Raw genomic sequence first — 21,887 nt, 5'->3', positions numbered from 1 at the left:
GTGGTTTTTTTTTTTTTTGAATTTTCATGGTCTAATTCCATTCCTTCAAATCTGTACTTATATATATGCTGGACTGATATATTATGAGTCGGCCTGTGTCAGTGGGATAATCCAAAGCACAGAAAGTGAAGCATATAACATGAATCTTTGCAGTATCATGGCCTCTGTAAATATTCCTTCACGTGGGTTTTTCACATATCAACTAGGAAAGGAAAAGCACTTCTCAAAAAAAAGAAAAAAAGTGGTTGGAAACCTACAGAAACTGGCCAACATACTTGGCGACAGCTGTAGAACCCCAAAGTATTTTTATTACATTCTATTCCATCTCAAGTTGCTGGTACCCTTTGTAATTCATAACCAGATCACCAGAGTTTAACAATGAAAAAATCCATTGTTAATCATATAATTATCATGAACAATAAGGCCTTACAGCTTAAAAATGAAATCAAAGTTTTAACAGACAAATGCCATGTTTATCATGCTTTTAACACATAAATACCTTCTTAAAATATCCTAACTGCTTATATGCAGATCTTTTATAGACACAGATTACCTTGAAAATGGAAGCCCTTCATTTATTCCCAGGTCAGGCTTACGAAATTAACTGCCAACTTAGTTTCTCCCCATGATCCTGTCAATGACCTTTTTCCTGCCCTGGTAGGATCATTCCCTCTCCATGGATTAAAGGTGATTAAGGATCAGTGTCAGTTTAGTCTCATACATTCGCTAAGCAGAGACGACAAACTGTGCCAAAATGTGTTTGATTTATTTGTGGGGGTTTTGTGATAGAGGAACCCCGATTGGGCTCAAATCAAGGATCCAGAAAAGAAAAGAGTGCTTTATATCATTGGTAGCTCTTTAACCCAAAGTGTCACAGCAAGGACTTAATATCCTTCAGCTAAATTATTAGTTTTCACAAACAATAATGACTGAAATCAATCAAGCTTTTCAGTGCTTAGGGTTATTTAACCACCAATTCAATTAGCCAGTTGTTAGATGAATACCTGTATCTATTGAGCTGAACTTCAAACACATTGATATATCCACAATGCATTCAAGCAAATAACGTATGAAATAGAAGATTTCCCAATTTTGAAGAAACACATGTCTAGCACCATTATTATTACTTTCTGAAGATTTTAGAGCTATATCCTAAACCAATGTGTTGTCAGTTGACTCTATGGATATCAACGTAACTATGCTGGAACTTGGAAAGCTGTGCTAATTTCAGGGAAGAAACATGATTCTAACTTGGGACAGATAAACTTTCTCTTTATACTTGATTCTTGAAGCAATACCGAGATTTCCTGTACTAGGACTGAAATATGTGTTTTTCCTCAAGTCTTTAAACTTCTTGCTTGATTATTGAACATCCAAAGATCATTTTCTTGCTTATTTGCAAGAAAAAGATTAGATTAGGGCTAGATTAATCGTAAACTTACACTAGAAACTGAGAGGTCACATTATGTCGTCTGCGGAAATTCAAGATGAGTTCGAACTATGTCTGTATGGAAAGAAGTCTTAAAAAAAAAAAGACCTGCACATGGTGCACATATCTGTAAAATATAACAGAGGGTTAAGTATTTCTGAGTTAACCCTGATAAACTTTGAGAGATATACATACCCTTGATTAATTTAAAAATCAACTCTGTGTTGTGATGCCATGACTAGATCTCATTCTCTGTGGTTTTGCTCTGTAGTAGGTATCTTAATTACGTAAAAACAATATTGTATTCTTTGCTGGGCTAAGCAGATGAATTTACTGTGATAGAAAGAATAGACAGAAAGAGATGCCATACTAGTGAAACAACAGAGACAATAACAAAGAAAAAAAACCTTTTCAACTTCATTGGCTAATGAATTTCAGGAAATAATCAGAATAGTTCCTTTTCCAACAAAAATGAGTGGTTGTGAAGATAGCCCCAATCTAGACACTTTAATGGATGCACACACACATTCTTTAATAGCTTGTTCATCAGACTAAAATAAACATAAGACTACAAAGGGTTACCCGAGCTCACTTCATTTCCCTACTGCTGTTGGCTTCAGATTATGTTGACTCTATCAACAAGATTGTGGCTGTAGGTGTAAATTTATTAAGTCCCACACATCAAAATATTGTTCTATTTTGTAAGTTAGTAGGAGCTATGCTCTGGAATGGGTACAGGAAGAAACATGAAGCCAAATTTTACTTCATGGTCCAGACAGCACAATTTCAACAGCATTAACCTCGGAAGAACATACTATATGATTTTCCAGAGTGGACAAATTCAGAGGAAAAGGAGACCGCAGCTCTACCTTCATCATGCTTCCCAAATGCAAATCTGGTGCCACTACTCTTACCATATTTTGAACAACCAGCGCCCTGAGCAGATGAATACAGAGAGTGGAGGGACTTCTTATGCTGTCTTACTAAGGCCACCATATACTAAGGTATTGTCGTTTTTCACCAAGAAATGAACAAACTTTCTTTAGCTAGAACTGGAGGAGTTTGTAAGAGACCAGTGAGCACCTTCTGGCTGTGGTGCAGGCTGTGGGTATTCTCTGTATTTCTATAGGGTATTCTGAGACCGTGCAGCACGGCAAGTTTTTATTACCCCTCCTGGCCTCCCTCACCTGTCCGCTGCTTCTGGCTTCTGTTCTCCACCTACAGAGAACCTATGCTTTAGATACTTTTTTTTAATTCGTATGTATTCTATTAGCTTAATTTTTCCAGGTTGAATGTCATTTAGTTAATTCATGTATTTTTTCAGTCAAATAACACTTTCCAGCTGGTCTCTGTCCTCCCCTGCGTTTGAGGCAATTTAATAAAAGACAGCTCATTATGATTAAAAAAGACAAATCTGAAGTGCAACCAGGCCCAGAAGAGATCCTTTTAGCTCTTCAGAAATCTTTTGCAGCTCATTTGTAATACAAAGGAATATTAAGAGGTAGAAATAATCAGAACTTGTAAAAGGAAATCCATTTTACACCACATATGATACAGCACATAGAATACAACCTGTTACAGTAAGAACCTCTCAGGGCCAAGAAATTAGCAAGTGACAACAAACACACCACAAGGCAACAAATATTTAGAACTCTCTTAACAAACTACAACCAAAATTTAGAGCCACATACTACTACAAAAGCCTCAGGTCTTTAAGCCTCTACTGCTAAGAATGATGCCTTTACTAACTGGCAGACTTTTCTATCAGAGTTTTTGCCCCTTTCTTGGAAGCATTTTGTTCTGACTATTGTTGGAAATGAGAGACTGGACAGGATGAACTTTGGATCTGATTTGCAGATATTAGTTCCTATGTAACTCAATAGTATATCTCAGTATAATAATGTTTACATTCATCCAATTTTGAACTAATTTTTCAGCAGTATTTGTCACCATCTCTAAGAAAATATCCTGCTAGGTTAGTACTATACTATCAGGGTCACAAGTACTGAACACCAATTCTACTAGATTCAGGTGAAAAATTGAAGAGTGGCTACAACTTGCTTACTTAGACCACATTTCTTACATAAAAGTCTGAGAAAAGCTCTTTATTAGTTTGTCTTTGATGTTAGAGACTTACAGGTTTACTCTTAAACCCAGGGCACAGTATAGTTCTTCCATACATGGCTTGATGGTTTGGAAAATGATGATTTACTGTCTGCCTTTAATTATATCATCATCAAGTACTCATTCATTATGGAACAATCTGCTCTGTTGTTCCATAAATGGCACTCTGTAAAGAACGTATATCCACACTGGCTTGCTTGTGATAGCCTTTCCTCTTTTCACTGATGGATACCTTTGTAAAATGCCTTTCCTAGTCTATCTTACTCACCTTCAAACATTAAATGCACCACCTTTTCCTTTGACTTATCAATTTCTCAGCTTCTGCTTTGACAATTGTGAAGTCAAATTTCCACAGTCTGTTTTCTCACAACTGCTTTTTAACAATCAAACTGTTGCTGCTTTTGCAGGTATAAATATGCGCTATATCTGCACTATTGTACTAAACGGAGCCAGGAACTATTTTGTGGCCCTGAGGCCAACTGGAATAGAATGGCTTTTTTTCACAGAATTAAATTTTTCCTCTACCAAAACTGCTTATTGGGAAGAGTGCATGGCACTGCTAACTCCTGAACCGTGCCTGAATAGTATGAGAATGCTAGTTGGAGAAGGCTAAAACCATACCAGAAAATTAATTAATAAACAGTATGGATGATCGTACTCCAGTGCTACCATGAGTCCTATACTCATTTAGCTGATTTCTAGAGGTAACCTACCTATCTTTGGCAGGTCCTACTATGTTTCTGTATCCTGCATTCAACCTGCAGAATGCAGATTCATTCAGACATTCAACCAGACATTTTCTGAACTTTCAGATCTGCTTTTAACTAATGCCTGACATTTTTTGCCTGTATTTTGGTTTCCTCAAACATTCTGTGTTGCGTCTGGTCATCTGTTTTGCTTGGTTCTTACTATGGTAAATTGTCCCTCATTAGAGTTCTGAAATTCTGGATGCTCCTCTTTCATCTTTAATTAGTGTGTATGAAATTGTAGGGCTGGAAGGCGTCTCCATTGGTCTTTTTGTCTTAAGGAGAATCAATGATATTGTGACATTTTCAGCAGATACTTATCCATCCTGTCCTTAGGAAGCACAGATGATGAAAGTTTCATTATCTTCCTAAGAAACCCAGTCTAGAATTCCATTCTTATCATTAACTAAAATCTAATCTGAATCACCTTTTTGCAAGGTATTCCACTACACATTACCTTGCCCACCATGGACACATGGATTAAATTATTCTCCTTTACTTGAAAACTCTTACCATGTCCTTCAGTTGTCCCTTGTTTAGTCTAAACAACTCTAGTTTATTTATTTTTTTCCTTGAAGGTTGTAATTTCTTGGTATCTGTCATGGGATTCACCTGATTAAATGTGGATATCTAAAGCTTAATTTTTCGCCCGTTCACAGTCAGTGGAAAGAACACAATTCATCTCATCCTAAAGTAGTCACCTAGATTAGACAAGTGTTACCCATATCTTTCCACTGACTATGACAGGATTTTAAGGGGATTAGTGGATGAATAGAGCTCTATGTTGTAGACATGTTAAGTATTTCTGTCCTAGCACAAATGTTACCCTTTTGTAAATATATTCAGCCAATCTGCCTCTCACCTTCAAATTCTCTGTATCAAACTGCCATATATTCTCTGCCAATTGCTTTCTCTGCTTCACATCTCTCTCTCTCTCTCTCTCTCAGGCAATGCATTATAAGAACATAGCTGAACAGTCTATACGTTGACAGATTCCTTCCTCTACAGACATCAAGCACACTACATACGGCACATTGGATGGCTCGGAATTTTATCAGAAAAAGTCTCTTGAATCCATCTGTCGTGGTTTGGTGGACGTAGTACTCAACAGGTCTCCCTGTCTTTAACACCTGGATATCAGGAGTCGTCCATCCATCCTCCTCCTTTCTCCCCGCCGTTCTTTCCTGAGCAAGTTCTGTCCCTTCATATTGATATTCTAGTTCTGTCAGTTATCTCACTTATGTCTATTAAGCAAATTAACTAATAGTTTTGGTAATTTATAAAGGCTTGCAACGCTACTTTATTTTCCATACTTTTGGAGTTTACATTACATTACCTGCACATCACCAGGCTCCTCTGCCCTCTTCCTGCCAGCATTCCTTTGATCCCTTATGAATTTCTTTGCCTACCGTAATTTTAGATCCTTCACAAGCGCACTTTTGCTCAAAACAATATAGATTTTTTTTTTATGTTTCCCCTTAAACTCATCCTCAAGCCTTCCTTACTAAATCTTCCAACGTTAATCACCTTTTCACGGTTCAAGAAGCCAAAGTCCCCATGACATCGGTCTGACTAACGGTGCTCCAACCTCTGCACACCTGTGCATGCTTGCAAATATTCTTTAGAGGAAGAACAGTGGTTTTAATAACCATGTCTTATGCCCTGTGAAAAACAAGCAAACTCATTACACTGTCATTAGTCTCTCACTCTCTGTAGTTTGTTTCCATACATCTTTCATTCCCACATTGACATTGCAGTTTCCCAGGACAGTTCTGATACTCTGCCTTGCAAAACTATCATTTACTGTCAAATTTTTCACAGAACGCATATGCTATTTCACCATTTGCCGTTTAACTGCTATTATTGCTATTACTTTAGACTGTTGTTTGTGTTGGCTAAGGACCACAGTAGAGACTGGGGACACATTTTGTCAGGTACTGGCAGTACTGCACATAGAAAAGCCTGAAATGATGCTTTCTTCTGTCACACAAGGGACTCCCACAGAACCTCCACAAATTCTTAGTCTCCTTCTCCCAGAAGGCTTCACTGACGCCTCCCTTAATAAATCTGCCTGGCAGCAGGATAATTTCACAATAATCTGGTATTGCAAAATGCTTGAGGAATATTTTAAAATATGCAAAACATTGGCAAGTTTTAATTCCCATTCCTGGCCTCTGTAAAGGTAAGCTGGAAAATATACAAGTAAATCGGTAATTTGATGGTAATTGTAGCAAAACTGTAGAGTCCAAACTGACTGCCTGATGGATCTTTTTTGTAACTAAGAATTAGTTACAGTGTGTGGGAGTGCTAAAGGTCCCAGTCAAGAGTCGGCTTCAGACTATCAGGAAAAACACAATTTCTGCTCCACGGATTTTACAGTCTATTTCTAAATCCATGACTGTTCAACATTGAGCTGCAGATAATGCAGAGTTTTGCTTGTCCTTCTGAGGGACTACAAGCAGAAGGTGGAAGAAGAAAATAATTTTAATTCAATGGGACTATTATTGCCAAAGACTACTATTTTCGTGTGCAACACAGCTCATCTGTACTTTGACATGCTGTAATAAGACTGTTGCAAAAGTCCTCTAAATGCTAAAGCAAAATTGCTTAAATTGCAAAGTGATGAATCAATTCTAGGTTGGATTCCCATGCTAAAGCGAAATGCCCTGCAAAAAGTAGATTGAACTTTTGAAAATAGGTTTCTTCAGAGTATGTACTACTATCTGGTCACACTTTTTTCCTGGTAAGTTGCCCATCTTATTCTAAGGTTTTTTGGAGGACTGTAACACTAGTTTCCTTTCCAGTTTATCCTTTGCTCTTGAGGAAGCAATCTCTGTCATTCCTCAGAAAGAGTCAGAAAACAGTGGTAAGAACTAATAATACCAAACAGCAGTGTAATTTCCTATGGGGAAAACATATTTTCTACCAGTAATTATTGCCAACAGCAATCTTGGAAATATGATATAACTTATTGTTTAAAACATCAAACAGAAGGAACTGCTTAGTATCAAGGATGACTAATGCAGGAACATGTGCTTCCACACATGCACACACACATTAGATAAAATGTTGATGTTTGGAGGTTTACAAGATGTAAACATTGACTTTGGGTTCTACTTAAGTTTACACTTGTGTTTAGTATGAAAACATACCAGTATATATATAACCATGATCGACATAAATAGGGAGAAATAGCTGCAATTGTTATGATGGACTTCTCCAATCTGCTTGGTACTACACTTGCGGGAAGATCAGAACTATACAAGAAAATCAGTCAGCTGCGCTTGAGAAAGCATACTAGAGGCTGAAGGCAAAAATAAAAAGTTATTAAAAAATTATACCCAGGTGCTTCACAAACAATAGATGCTCTGTTGAGGAGTGAGAAGAACACTCATTTACTTTGCATGATGAAGCATGTACAGGTGAAGTGGGGTGTGTGATGGAAACTGAAATGTCTATGGACTTAATCCTGCCCTAAGTTACTCTGGAACAACCCCCATCATCTTCAAATGACAGAACTATCCCTTAGCTGGAAAAATTCATCTCCAGTTTAAGCTCTCACATACTCTGGCAGATGGCCGTGATGACGGGATTTCTCCTAGGGTCCAAATTTTTGGTTGTGGAAAGTGTCTGCTCTCTTACCCTGCAAGAGTGCCATAGAAGGGTCTGGTGTAAGTGGTGCTCAGTCCCACAGGGAGTGCCCAGGATGGACACCCTCTGCAGCAGTTTAGCATCTCCACACTGTGGTTTCTGCCTGAGCTCTACTGGAATTAATATGCTCTACTAGACAAAGGTTTATGCATGTGAATAGCTATATGGAGGCCAGTTTAAGCGCTTTTCTGGATTGAGACCTGATGCTGCCTCTTTCTTCAGGAACCCTGATGAAATTCAGCAACTGGACCACCCATCCTTTGAATGAGGTGAACTTCCTCTCAGACGGAGTGGCTTTGATTGGTATGAAAGGTGAACTTTACACCACTCTTCATTAAACATAAATAACTGTTTTTAAAGCTCATTTTAAATACACCTGACCATTGCACAAACCAGCAAGAAATCCCCTGCACCACTGGTTTTCCTCAAGATAAGCCAACATTTCCTCCACAGATCCATGAAGACTCTGTAGGCATTTTCTCCTTGTCAATATTGTCACAGTACAGAATTAGGCAAGGGAGATGGTGAGCGCTGGTGGACATTTTCATGACAAGAAGCAGCAGCAAAGCAGATTGCAATATTGCTTTAGCTGACTGTAGGAATTACATCCAGACCAGTGCCCCCTTTAGGCACATGGAATGACAGGTATTGCATCAGTTAGCGGCTTTGTAAATGTCATTTTCAAAAAAAACCCTTATTCCAAGACACAAATGCCTATAGTTTACCCATAGGTATGGACTTTGTGTGTGTTTAAGTGCTTTGCTGGGACTACACGATGAAAGAGTTCAATGAATCAAGCTAAATTCCCAACCAGTAAACACAAGTTATGACAGAGCCACGAGCCCTACTTCAGATATTCCTTAGGAGAATTTAGACAGACACTTCTGAGACAAAAGGCATGAGCCTACTGCAGAAGGGAATCCTTCTCCTGAATTCAGGGGGCTTTGTATTGGGCCCAGGGAAAATAAAGTGCCAAATTGCAGATGACTATCTGGCACTGGCTAACACGAAGCAACTGTAGCTGCTAGCACTTAACTGGCATATACTTATTTTCAACATCCTTTCTGCTTTGTTGATGTTACCCCTTCCTTTTTCATGCCATTTGCAACACGTCATTAGACTCGCTGCAAATTTGTGGGAGTAAATCGTATCCTTGGGGATGAAACCCCACCAGGGGCGAATAAACAATCTCCCCTTCCCCAACCAAATCCCAACTGTGCCTCACATTTCATGGAAATGATCAGCAGTTCCACTATCAAAACATTCACGCCTTCTGAGTAATATTTATGATGGGAGTTTTTTACGTTGGGTTTCCCCCCCCAAGAAGAAAAATAGGAATAATTAACAGAAATAAACCCAATGACAAATTTCCACATTATTACTATTATTTTCACAAGGCTTTCACAGGAAAGTAAAAGCTTTTGCAAGTAATAAAAGTCCTTGTTAAACATCTTTCTTTCTTTTGGAAATGGGGTAAATTATGAAACAGATTGACTTTAAAAAATAAATAGGACTATAAATACATAAAAGTCATTGCCTTCCTCCAGTAATTTAATATGAGCATCCTACTCTGAAATAAGGAAAAATTTAGTTCACTCGCAGAAAGAATAAAGCAGATGTGAGGTTTTTCCGTCAGCTTAAGTGCTGCCTTGGTAAGGTGAGTTGTCCGACTGCATTAAACAAACATTTTAGTCAGGCATCACACAGGAAAATAAACAGTAGCAGAGGAAACATGAAAATATTAAAGACTGTTATTCTTTGGCCCCTTTTCCTGCTAAGCAGGTGATAAAATATTACTGTGTTTCCACAGGTAAGGAAACACGCTCTTAAACACTTCGCAGAAATACATATTACGATCATCACTTAAAATGTCAGAAGTGGATAGGACTCAACTGTGACAGCACACAGGAGCCTACCGAGAAACTCTGCAGAAGCAGAGTATTTAGCAGGCTGGGTCAGACTGCTGGGCTACCCAAAGCAGCCTTCTGACCCTTGGCAATATGTGGCAGTAGCAAATTCAGACACAGGCAAAAAACATCTTGTAAGAGACAGCTGTAGAGTTACCTGACTTCAGGAAAGACAACTTCTCTTGAATCCTAATTAGTTAGATGCTAGTGAGAGGGAAGGAGATTATCTGCTGTATCATTTTGACCTCTTTCTGCCCCACTGAGAATCAAAGAATGCACACAGGAAGAAGAGAGGAGACCTCCTGAGCTTGATCCATTTTGCCAAATTGTGATACACTACACTACACTGTACAGATTTAACATTATTTAGTTTATGTAGATGTAATTTACGTACCACGTAAGTGATTTCTGTTCTCTGTGAAATTTTGTCCAGCTATACATCATGTCTGAAATTCTATACATATTTAATTATAAAAGTAGAAAAATATCCTTGAAATTATTTCTGCATTATAGCCAGAAGTTACCTAAAACTTACATTCACCAGCAAAAACAAAGCAATCACTTTTTACTACCAGGGCTTTGATTTCAGTCAGCCTGGAAAATCAACTTGAAAATGTACTGGTCTACATTCAAAGATCTGCACCGTTGTCCAGTGGCAAGGGGGGAGGGAAAGCTTTTATTCTCCTGCCCACTATGAAAAATGTAGGTGTGAGATTGCAAGGTGCTACCTGAAATCCTTTGTGGTATCAGTTTCTGTCTCTATTTTAAAATGCACCGCATGCACATCAGCCTGTCTAGCCAATGTAATTTGTGGAAGCTGCTCATGACTAACATATGTATATATATTTATAAGGTTAAACTAATGGTTAAACACGTTCAGTAGATCAACTGTTGCCCTGGGATGTAGGTCTATGTACAGTTCTGCTGCTAATCAGTGATGCTGGGCAATAGCTCATCGCTTGTCTTGAATGTCAGGTTCTTTTTCAAATGTGCTAGTACAGTGTTTGAAATAATAAAACCTAGATGAGAATATAATGTGCAACTCCCCCTTGGCCTTGCATGCCTCAATGGAGAGTTTTAGTTCCATTCAGCTTGGAACGCAGAGCTCTTTCGATTTCGTTCCATAAAACAAAATCAGAAGAGCTCTGCCTTCTGTGCTGAATTTAGAGGTGTGCATCGTGTCTTCTGTTACTTTTAGGAGTTAAATTTTAATTTCAGTGCAAGAAAAGAACACCATTTTAATTTAAAAACAAAGAAAGAAAAGTAAACTAAATTTTAGCTATGTGGTTATATAGCTTTTTAAAATACTCTTTGGGGGGCAAAGCACTCTTATTTCACCATTTCAGGTGAATTCATTTATCAAGTGCTTACCTAATACTTTGAACACTGGTTTTTAACTCTGAAAAACATGAGCAGAACAGGTGGAGGCGCTATGGAGTGCCACGAATACACCACCACGCACTGTCCTTACCCAAGTATTTCAGTTAGATGGGTATTTCTACAGCATTTTAGTCCCAAAAAAGAACTCTCAAAAAATTTCCCATCTCGTCAGGAAATGGAGGTGGAGATGTAAAATGAGTTTTCAAAGAAGGTAGGAAAGAAACAACAGGAATCTCGCTAGAAACCAGCAACTATAAATTCTAGTGCAGCCAAAGCATGGGATACCTGACTGTCCTGGCAGCAAGGGTAAAGGCTGCATGGACAATTCAGATCACATTGTTTTCTGATGTCTGCAGCAAAATGAGCAGCCAGTAGATAGAGTGGGATTTACCTCCTCCAATTTTAGGTATCTAGTAGACAGAGGGTCCCTTTGAGGTCAGTAAAGAGAAACAGTCATCTCTTCACCTGTCCTGCTTTGGATGCCAACTATTTGGACAGCACGATGTCTGCAGTGGTCAGATGAAGACCATCCATAATGTCATATTTAAAATCTCTCTGATTAAGAAAAGGGAATTGGAATAGAAACAGATCTCAATACATGACAACTCCCAAGGCTGGGATAATTCAAACCCAGAATGACATTTTCCAGTTGGCTCCCTGGAGATAAAATTTTAAAATAACTTAGTCAATGTAAAAGCTTATGTTCCATTTTCATAGCAACTGGAAGCCTATGTTTCACTGGCTTTTGATACAAATTTATCTCCCAGATGCTATTCGACAGTTCTGCAAATTCTAATCTACAATAAAGCTTTTTACTCTATGGCACTTCAGGGGTGTAATTTTGCTATCCTGTACACCTAACAGAGAGAGGTAGCTACTGCTGGGAGACAAGCCTCAATACCTCAGTCAGGACTCTCGCTTCCTATGCAGTCCTGCTGGCATAAGAGTGGAGTGTCTGAAAATGCCTTAGTCCTTTTTTCTCTGTAAAATGAGGGAAATGTAAACACTCCACATGAAATCTGAATGTCTCCACACTTGGAACAAGATAAAATTTGAATCCAAACTCTGAAGTTTAATCTTAGTTCCCTGTCTTCTTACAACATCTCTTGGACGCTTAAAATAAAGTGGAAATCTACTGTCTCCAGCCTGCATTCGTGTGACAGCCTGAACCCATGTGAAACCCTCATTTCAGGTTTCTGAGTCCCCTCCTTCCCAACCTGCCTGAACTGCACAAAGCAGACCTCCTCCCACCCCAGATCCCCGGGCTCCCCGCTCCCCAGATAGGTTAAACAAACAGGGAGATTCCTCCAGGGAAGTCACAGGTTCAAGATCACAAAGGACGCACTGCCTTTGGGCCAGTTGGAGGTTTTTCTTGCTATTGTGCTTATCTGTATCTTCACTGTCATCCAGACGTTAACCTCTGACCTGCAAGCCCGCCTCTTGAAAAAGCCTTGCAGTGTTTACCCATTATGTAATGTCTGTGCTTTTGTGGAAATTTTACAGAAACAAATGGAGGAAGTTTGCCAGTCAAACGGCTGGACAATAAATCCTGTCCCATGTAGATAGAACGCTTTACTGTCACTGTAAGTCTGCTACTGGCATCTGTCACCGAAGAAATGTTTACAAATTTCAACGTGCTGGAGTGCCAAAGTATTCCGGCATTGCAGGACTGTACATGATTTGTAGAACAACCACCACCGTGCTAGATAGGGGTATCCTTGTTTTGTTAGCCTGAATAAACAGAGTGACAATGTTTCAGATAACTCAAGGTCACTCATGTCCAATTTTTCTGTCTATTCATCTCCGAGTTTCACGAATACAAGTACCCAAATGCTAGTTTGTTCACTGTAATGTTTCTTCTGCCCTAAGAAACTTCTGCTAAAAGTTTAATCCAGGTAGGCAAACTTCTTTCAGACCCCTTTGCTTATTTCTAATAGTTCCCTTACTACTTCCACACCATGTCTTCCCATCCTTCCTTACAATCCGTTTTCTCTACAGTCCTTGCTGTCTCTCCTGTTTCTGTACTACCTCCCCTTTGGGACAAGACGGTATGTTACCCTTCTGCACAGTGTCATCGCAATGCCTTCTGCTGCGTGACTGGGGCTTCTATGTATCATCAACCATAAAGTTAGGGCAATGGAAAGATGAGTTTGGATAAGAAGCAGGAACAAACATCATTTGAAGTGCTGGGACAGATATGTAATATAATTCCTCCTTCACTGACTCTTTCAACCAAGGGCCTGATTCTGCTGCCACTGAATGGAGCTTTTCACTCCTGATGTCAATGGGCGCAGCACTCGGTCTTAGAGTTCCGCTATAATTAAGTTTTCAAATCTCATTTCCTTTCAGAGGAGAGAAAACATTGTTGTGACTAAGCTTGGGATGTGGTAACAAATCCCTGGCAGGTTGGTTTGTTTTAACGGACGTATTAGTTTTAAGGAAACTTTTACCATCTTTTCTGCCTTTAATCACAGCTTTTATTACAATTACAGTAATGCAACAGATGTACATGCCAAAAGCAATATATGTATTTTTAATGAGTTGACATGCAACCTTCCTGGAGAGGAGAAACAACTTCATTTGCTGAACGTTTCTGAACCATATCTAGCAGTTTATTAAGGGACAAGGAATCAATCAGAAAAACGTTTACCACAAATTCAGAGGCTTCAGTAACTCACAGATGAGTGGTCCCGTAAGACAGACTCAGTTGTTGTGCTCAGTTTAGCAAATTTTTGCTGAATGGTTACATTTTCTATTGTCCGCAAACAATCCAAGAGAAGGTTAACAGGCAATATCCGGAAAGCCCTAAGATTATTAATCCACACATGTGGTCCTGAGTCACTGGGCTGTAAAACATCATCAGTTTCCAAAGATGAAACCAAAGGGGAATTCTGCTCAAGAGAGATGATATCACAAGCCCAAAGGAACTAGTTGCATCAGTAAGGCCTATTAATGCAAGTTTTACAAGACATTAGCTCACAGGGGTTTTCATTCTGCTATAACGAATTCAGTCAATAAATTGAACATAGGCAGAGATCACATCCTATGAGTACAAGAGCCTTCAGCCTGGTTTCTTGCCTCAGTTTACCTTACAGCTTAGACACAGATCAGACACTGATGCATACAGAAAATTACAACAGGCTCACACACACACACAAACCCCCCAACCAGGCTCATTTACCTGGGGACCAAAGAGCTCGGCACATCAGGCTCCAACAGCAGCACGCAAAAACCGTTCTGTTAAATTATTCCTGCCACTGCTGTGGTCTGGGCCAAACAGCCCTCACAAACAATGGCTGGCCACGCTTTTTTGGAGGTTAATGCAGGCCAAGGACCATTTCCAATACAACCCTGGATGTGGATAACCAGTTTTGAGAGGTAAAAGTTTATCTGTGGGGACCAGAGAAGGATTCCTGGCTTGTGGAGATGTGACCCCACAGACCTTCACATACTTTTCTCTGAGACTAAATTATCAAAGGAAGAAACCTGAAAGCCTAGCGTACGTATGACTGCGTGCTTGCTTTCTCCTGGGTCACCATAAACTTGTCATAAATTAGTAGGAACTGAAACAACAGACCACAGGACTCCTGTCAGAAGTTCACATTATCAACTGGGAGCCTGATTTTGTCAGGCACAGGGTACTGCAGCGGAGTGACTGTCATTATGCCAGGTTTGTACAACATAAACAGGGCTGTCTAGGTTTGGCAGTAAGAACCCTCACTGCCCATCCTGCTTTCAGTCTCTACAGTCCTACAGCTAGCCTCCAATACAGACCAACACATCCACAGATATCTGCAAAAGGTATAGGACCTCGCTGCAATCACAGAGTTACTCCGGCACATCTGTTTGGACGATTAGTAGGTAAAATTTAACTGATAGAAGACAGAGCACAAGTGGAAATGTAGGAATGTGTTTTTACTACTATTAATGCAATCAAAACTTCCTTCTTGCTATTATTACTGTGTTAGCACGTCAATTCTATTCCAAATTGTTTTCAACTCCTAGCTTACCAAAATACCTGGAGTATAGCACAATCCACGTTCTGGTTTTCATTCTAAACTTAACATAATTTATCTGAAATTATTCCCTTTCTTAAAGCTGTTTCTCTTGCTAGAATGTGCAAAATATGCATACAATATGCACTGGAGGAACGTTAATCTTCTACCTTTCTCCGTATGCTCAAAAAAGTGCTGAAATTCTTCTGTGCATAAAGTAACTTCTATGTGTCTTTGTAGACTGAAGGCTCTTTTCTGAATTTACCAATATTCCAATTCAGATAACAAAATCTATACAGCTGGTTAAATCATAGCTTTGAAAAAAACAGATGCAAAGAACCCTCTGTGAAACTGATTACTGATTTATTTTCACCATCCAATATGAATGAAATGCAAAAAGTAAGCAGACATAAGTAACATAAACCAGATTGTAAAACAGTGTTTCGATCACGAGATACTGTTAGTAGTATAGGTCAGTTTTCTTAAGAAATATATATTCTTTAGGAAAATATTTTATTTGTTATTTTCCTCTTAAGATTTTTTTTTTAATCGACTCATTTGAGGTTTTCCTGTACCCATGGTCTTAATTCGAGAAAAGATTAGACCTGTCCTTCTTCAAAACTTATTCATGCTTTAGTATTAAGCTTTTGCCCACAAACTACATCAACACTAAACAAGAACAATACAAAAGCTGGTGTAACAAAAAAGAAGGGGCTCACCAATGCAGTCCACGCTGAAAAGATTCACGGAGGTTGTTATGGAAGATTCATCACAGGTCTTCATTCCTCGCAGAGCAAACCGCACCAGGGAGGCTTTGACTCCCTCTGGTAGAAAGGACAGCAGGTAGACGGGCATGTACAGAATGTAACGAAGTTTGCACAGCAAAGGGGTCATGAGCTTTCCTTGAGGGGACTGAGCCATACGCTCTATCGTCGGAAACAGCAGCACAGAGCGAAGAACCTGCCAGGCCATGAGAAAATGACTGTCAGCAAAGTCCTACCGCACCACATCCCAGCCCAGGAGACTTTATTTTTAAATGAGTCTCTGCTTGACATGAAGTTGGGTTTCCAGGCGCGTTGCACCTCAGACACGTAGGCAGGCTTTGTGGCATGCCCAGGTTGAATTTTTTAAAAGACGAAGCAAACAAGAACGTCGTTATGAAATGCTCAGTGCTATCGGTTTTGAAACAAGTGCCCAGGAGCGCGAGCACAGCCACTTGCTCCAGGAGGACGGCGATCCCACCAGAGGGCAGCAGGCAGGAACCGTCACTCTGGTCCAGGCAGATTTTTTTATTTCAGCAGAAGTACATTGCTTTTTATTTCATCTGGTAAACTATTTTCCCTAAGTAAACCAACCAACCAAATTAAAAAAATGTCAGCCACTCTGACAGTAACTTTACAGTTTGACAACACGTGGGGTTTTCAATTTGCAGTTCAATATAGGTAAACTTGGTCAGAACAAAAGCCTAAGCATGCAGCCCCTTCACTAAGATGTGTACAGTGGTGCACAATATTGCTTTTTCTATGTTATAAAGAAATAGACATATTCTAAAGCTGGTAATTATTTTATGTTACGATAATAGAATACACTGTAGCCTTAAAAGAGAATGAAATTAATTAAAAGGCCACCCACACTAACCAGAAGTAAATTAATATACCTGCTCTCAATTACATTTCAATGTTAAGATCAAACGAATATTCTAAAAGGATACCTGCCACTTTTTTCTGGAAGTAAAAACATATTGCAAGAATTCATATAGGAAAAACTCTCAAAAACACACGACTGCAGTACCTAACATAAGTATCAAGAAAGTAAAGTAACAGAGATTCTGGATCTTACATTTGCAGATAATTAGGTATAAATTGCTGTGTTTTGTCGGTGACTCAGAGTAAATAAAATAGATGTAGTTATATATGTCTGCTTACTGCATATATCATTCTATGTATTGCACAAATTAGATTCAGATTTTTGTAAAAAATATTTAAAAATAATTGTCTTTACTCTCAGATGAGATTCAGCTAATGTATGCCACTGCATCTGTGTGCAGCACCACTGGTCTCACCAGCTATCCAGTGGAAGGCAGGGCGTGCCACCAAGAGATGCTTACAAAATCTGGGCATTGTAACATAGCATACAGAAGAAATTGAGGAAATACCAGTAACTTGCCATGCTGTACTTTCTACAGTATTTTAAAAGCAGACTTTGAAAGTGCTATTTATATCGAATACAGAACTATTTTAAGAAATCTTTCTACTTTCCAGCTGATACTACTTTGGTTTTAGACAAAGAAAAATACATTCGCACGGAAATCAATCCTGGGCCTCTTTTTATTAAAGGCAACCAGCAGCTGAAGAATAGGAATGCAAGACTTGTACTAAATTATATGGTAGTTTCGTGATATTTCAGCTAGGAGCTGAACTCAAACTGTGGTGATCTAAAGCAGATTTGACCTGCGTTCCCAGGCACACATTAATCCTTTGACATTACAGTTTATAGATACAGGATTAGTTGCTTGGAGAGCTGTACTAACCACTGGGGGAAGTTGCTAAACCTTGGAGGAAAAAGGACAAACCAAGAAAGCTGTTACAATGTCCCATGCATTCCTGCATTTTTTAATGACACACAAATTTAAAAGATGGTGGTAAGATGGAGGATAATTTTATTTAGTTTCTTTCTTTTTTTAATCTTTTGCAGACAATAATAGAGAAATGTGAAATTCATATTTTTCAAACACTTATCAACTATTTCTTAGTTTACTGCTAGATTCCTGGGCCAGGATTTTGAAATGTGCATTTGACTGCAGAATTGCTTAAAGATGTAGTTCAACTTCTTTGCAACACAACTGCAGATACAACAGATTTAACATATTTTATTCTAATGACACACATGTTCATAAAAAAAGTATGTCATGTTTGTGTCTTCAAATAAGTGAAGTAGAAATATACAGGTAAAATGAAGGAAATTAATGAGATTCAAATGCTCAACAACAGTTATATAATTTTTTTACTTTTCAAATGCCATGATGTTATCTATATGCAATTTACACTAGCTGAAATCAAGTAGATGGCACAGAATTATATTCAAGTTACAACTTTCAGAATTATTAGAAGACCAGTCATCATAAGCACCAGGTATCGTCACACCTATGAATGCCACAGTATATACCATTAAGTAGTCTGTAAAGGTTAATGACCCCTTTATTTATAGAAACCCTTCTCATACTTAATGATAGAAGTTTCTTGTGATAACAATCAGTCAAAACACAAAAAATATTACGCATAACTAGAGAGAGAAATCCAGATTCACCTGGTTAAAATTAGCCTCAAAGTCCAGCGATTTTTATCGGTTAAGCACATGGGAAGGCAGAGAGCTGGGAAGCTAGAGACAATAGTCACAGAGACTCGAGCAGGTCTGGGGACTACTGGAAGTTGGCCAGTGAATCTACTGAAGGCAAACACGCTCTGTGCCCAGGAGTCGCTGAGAGCTGTGAGTTGTATCACCTACCCTTGCTGTGCTTTCGTCAACCTGCTAAAAATAGTACATATATTCTTACATCATACTGGAATTGTCACTGTTGATTGTTGTGACAATAAATAGTATTTGTAAAACTGTCATTCAACTTATTTAACAATTATTTATATAACATGCTATTAAATTGCAAGATTTCAACACTCGGTATGATGCATACATTAAAGTTTAACATGTAAGGCATAGATGTTTCTTTGGGTTAGTCACCAGTCAGCTGCTTCTATTTTCATCATTAATTTTTAACTCTTTCAATTAAATAGGGCTCAAGACCTGAATGGTTCAAGGGACTGTAATATGATGCAGTGTCTCAGAAGTTTTACGTCTTGTTAACAACAAAAAGCTGACATTACCTGCAAGCTCTTCACATAATTCGATGTGGGTGCCAAGGCAGCTCCTAGTCCCTAGTCAAGCGGTATATGTATCACTGAAAAAATGAATGGGGCATGGCCTGAGCACGTGTCCAGAGGACAAACCGCCTGGGAAGCCCAATGTATTCTGCCCATTATTCCTTCAACACACACCACAGTAGGAAGGTGTGGGGACTTCTGGAGTTTCACTTTTGTCACTGTTTATATACTTTGGTATCTAGAGTGATCGGTCTGTCAACTTCAGGTATGTATGACCTGCACAGTAAATTTTACAACACAGAAGGAAGAGAAACTACTTATTTCACAGGAAAAGTGAGCCCTCAAAGCAAAGAATATTAAATGCCCATTCCCCAAAAGCATGGCACTGACCCAGCTTTGTTTAGGCAGGATCCCTAAATGAATATGATTCACTTCATGTGATCACTGCTTCATATAAATATTAAAGAATAAAACAAAGGCTTCCTCCAAACTACCTACATAAAGAACACATACATTCCTGTACATCTGGGCTTTCTATTCGGTTTTTAATATATCTAAAACAAGATGACAAGGTGACAACTGAGCACCTTCAAGTCTTCACTGGATAATGGTTATGTCAACATGTTTTTGCATTTGCAGAAACAGTTGCAAGTTTTATTTTTTTGATTAAAATGAGAACAGAGTACAAAAAGCCAAACGATTAAATTTACAATAAATTATTATTTATCACTGCACAATTTAATAGTCTCAACTACACCAGCAAAGGATTTTTTGTAAAATATTTAAATGGTTTCTTTATAAAAACACTAAAAGTATGGAAATCAGATCAAGCTAAAAAAACCCCACAGTAATATTTTTCATTAGTGCCTTCTACTGAAAGAGTTTAAATATATTCATCAGCTACAATTCGAAGTTTGAGCGGGTAATACTACTTGTTACAGGGACTGGTAAACAACAGTACTGAGGACGTAACACCACGCTTAAAAACTGGATGCCACTTACAACCAACATTCAAAAAAGTGACTCGATTTTCAGAGCAGTTAACTCCTGTGATGCCAATGAAAAGAGCTCAATACTTTCGAAATTAGGCAGTTTTGATTACGCACAAGAAATGCTGGTTACAGATTCAGGCACCTCAGGTGTGTAGCCTCCTGAGCTCACACAGCTGAGGGCCTGGAGGGAGCTGTCGCACTGTGCCGCTTGCTCTTAATATAGAGTGACATTTTGCTAAGAGAACAAAACGGGAGAGAAAAGCTGGCAGGACATGAAAAGGCAGACGCTGACTGACAGAAAGGAGCAGGAGCCATTTTAAAGATCTGTTTCAGAAGAGACCCCAAGTAGGTGAATTCATTAATTACAGCCAGGCTTTCTCAGTCCCGTGCTTTGGCTCGCAACGGACAGACCATCCCTGCCCATGACACCTCACGGGCACATTCAGATCTCTCTACCGAAGTTCTAAACCAACAAGACTCTGATCCACTGAAGAAAATACCAGAAAGTGAAACTTCTCAGAAATAACCCACTGGTTCACTCTGCTTTAATGGCAGCAGCAGCGGTCGCTGGAGGCTCACATTGACTTTTCAGCAGGGAAGGGGTTTGGAAATTCTTCGCTCCTGTTGCATAATCTGTTCTTAATCACCAAGGCGGCAGAAACAGTTAATATAATAACCACCAACAAAAAGAACATAAGGCTCAGGTCCCATGCCGGTTGTGCAACTTGGAGCCCATGAGGAACTCCAGAGATCAAATCAGCATGCAGAAGCAAGGAAGCAATCTATTATGTTTTATAACTGACCCATCGCACCGACCGATGCTCAGTAAAGAAGCATCCAAGCACAGTTCTGCAGCTCGCCCACAGACCCTGCAGCCAAACACCCCTGCTCCGCAGCAACAGCACCACTACGTGCACGACTTCAAATCACACGGCTGGAAAGAAAACGAGCACGGAAGTTTTACTTAAAATTCCTTCAAAACCCTACAAAAAGCAAAAGCTGTTTCTCTGTCAAAAGTAACACTTCTTTTGATATATATTAGTTCATCCCATACATTAGTTTGTTATTCCTCTGTTGTGTTGGCAGAGGAAAAGCTATTATCTGTCAGGTGAAACCTAGTAAATTTTTCAAAGATAACATAATGATGCACTTAATGGTAATCTACAGTCTACCCTTGACACAGAATGCCACATTAATCACAATTTCTTTACTTGGTATGCAGAAACCTGCAGGCAAAACAACGAGGGTCAGGGAAGTATTCCCTGCTTTATTACCACAGCTGTGCTGAGCAGATTTCCAAGAAAACACACAGGACAAACCAGACAGCATTGGCTTGGGCTTTCCTCTCACCAGAGCGGGACTTTCTGGACATGCCCGTTCACTTTGCTCAGTCATGTATTATACATAATACAGTATAGCGTAGTATAGTATAATGTAATATACTACAATACAATATAATATATATAATATAGAGTTATATTTTAAAATCTTGAATAATTTCTTCTTCAACTGTTCAAGATGCCATTTGGTTTGATGAATCAGCAAACTGTCTGTCACAGCTCAGTATCAACAAACCCACATGATTCCATGACAGCAAAAGAACTAAAGAATCAACTCAAGTGACAAAAAAATTATTTCACTCCTGCTGTGAAGTAAGAACATACTGCGTGCACTTTCTTCTATTTTATGTTATGGATCTCCTGTGATCCTAAACAAATGTTTGGGCATATTAAATGGGAACAGACAAACACAGTTAATAGAAAATCTTATCATTGAAAATTTCAAAGT

General features: G+C 38.9%; 1 protein-coding gene across 1 annotated transcript in view; it reads right to left on the bottom strand.

The window, feature by feature from the left end:
* The window catches only part of LDAH (lipid droplet associated hydrolase), a 128,513-nt gene that overhangs the window by 25,694 nt on the left and 80,932 nt on the right, over positions 1–21,887 (bottom strand). Inside the window, exon 5 of the mRNA XM_052809526.1 lies at positions 15,952–16,192. Coding sequence (XP_052665486.1) covers positions 15,952–16,192 — 241 coding nt within the window. The remainder of the gene's footprint in view (positions 1–15,951; positions 16,193–21,887) is intronic.

The sequence above is a fragment of the Harpia harpyja genome, chromosome 15 (genome assembly GCF_026419915.1).
Source record: "Harpia harpyja isolate bHarHar1 chromosome 15, bHarHar1 primary haplotype, whole genome shotgun sequence".
NCBI lineage: Eukaryota > Metazoa > Chordata > Aves > Accipitriformes > Accipitridae > Harpia > Harpia harpyja.
Note: the sequence above shows the minus strand (reverse complement) of the source record. Positions and strands in the feature narration are given on the sequence as shown.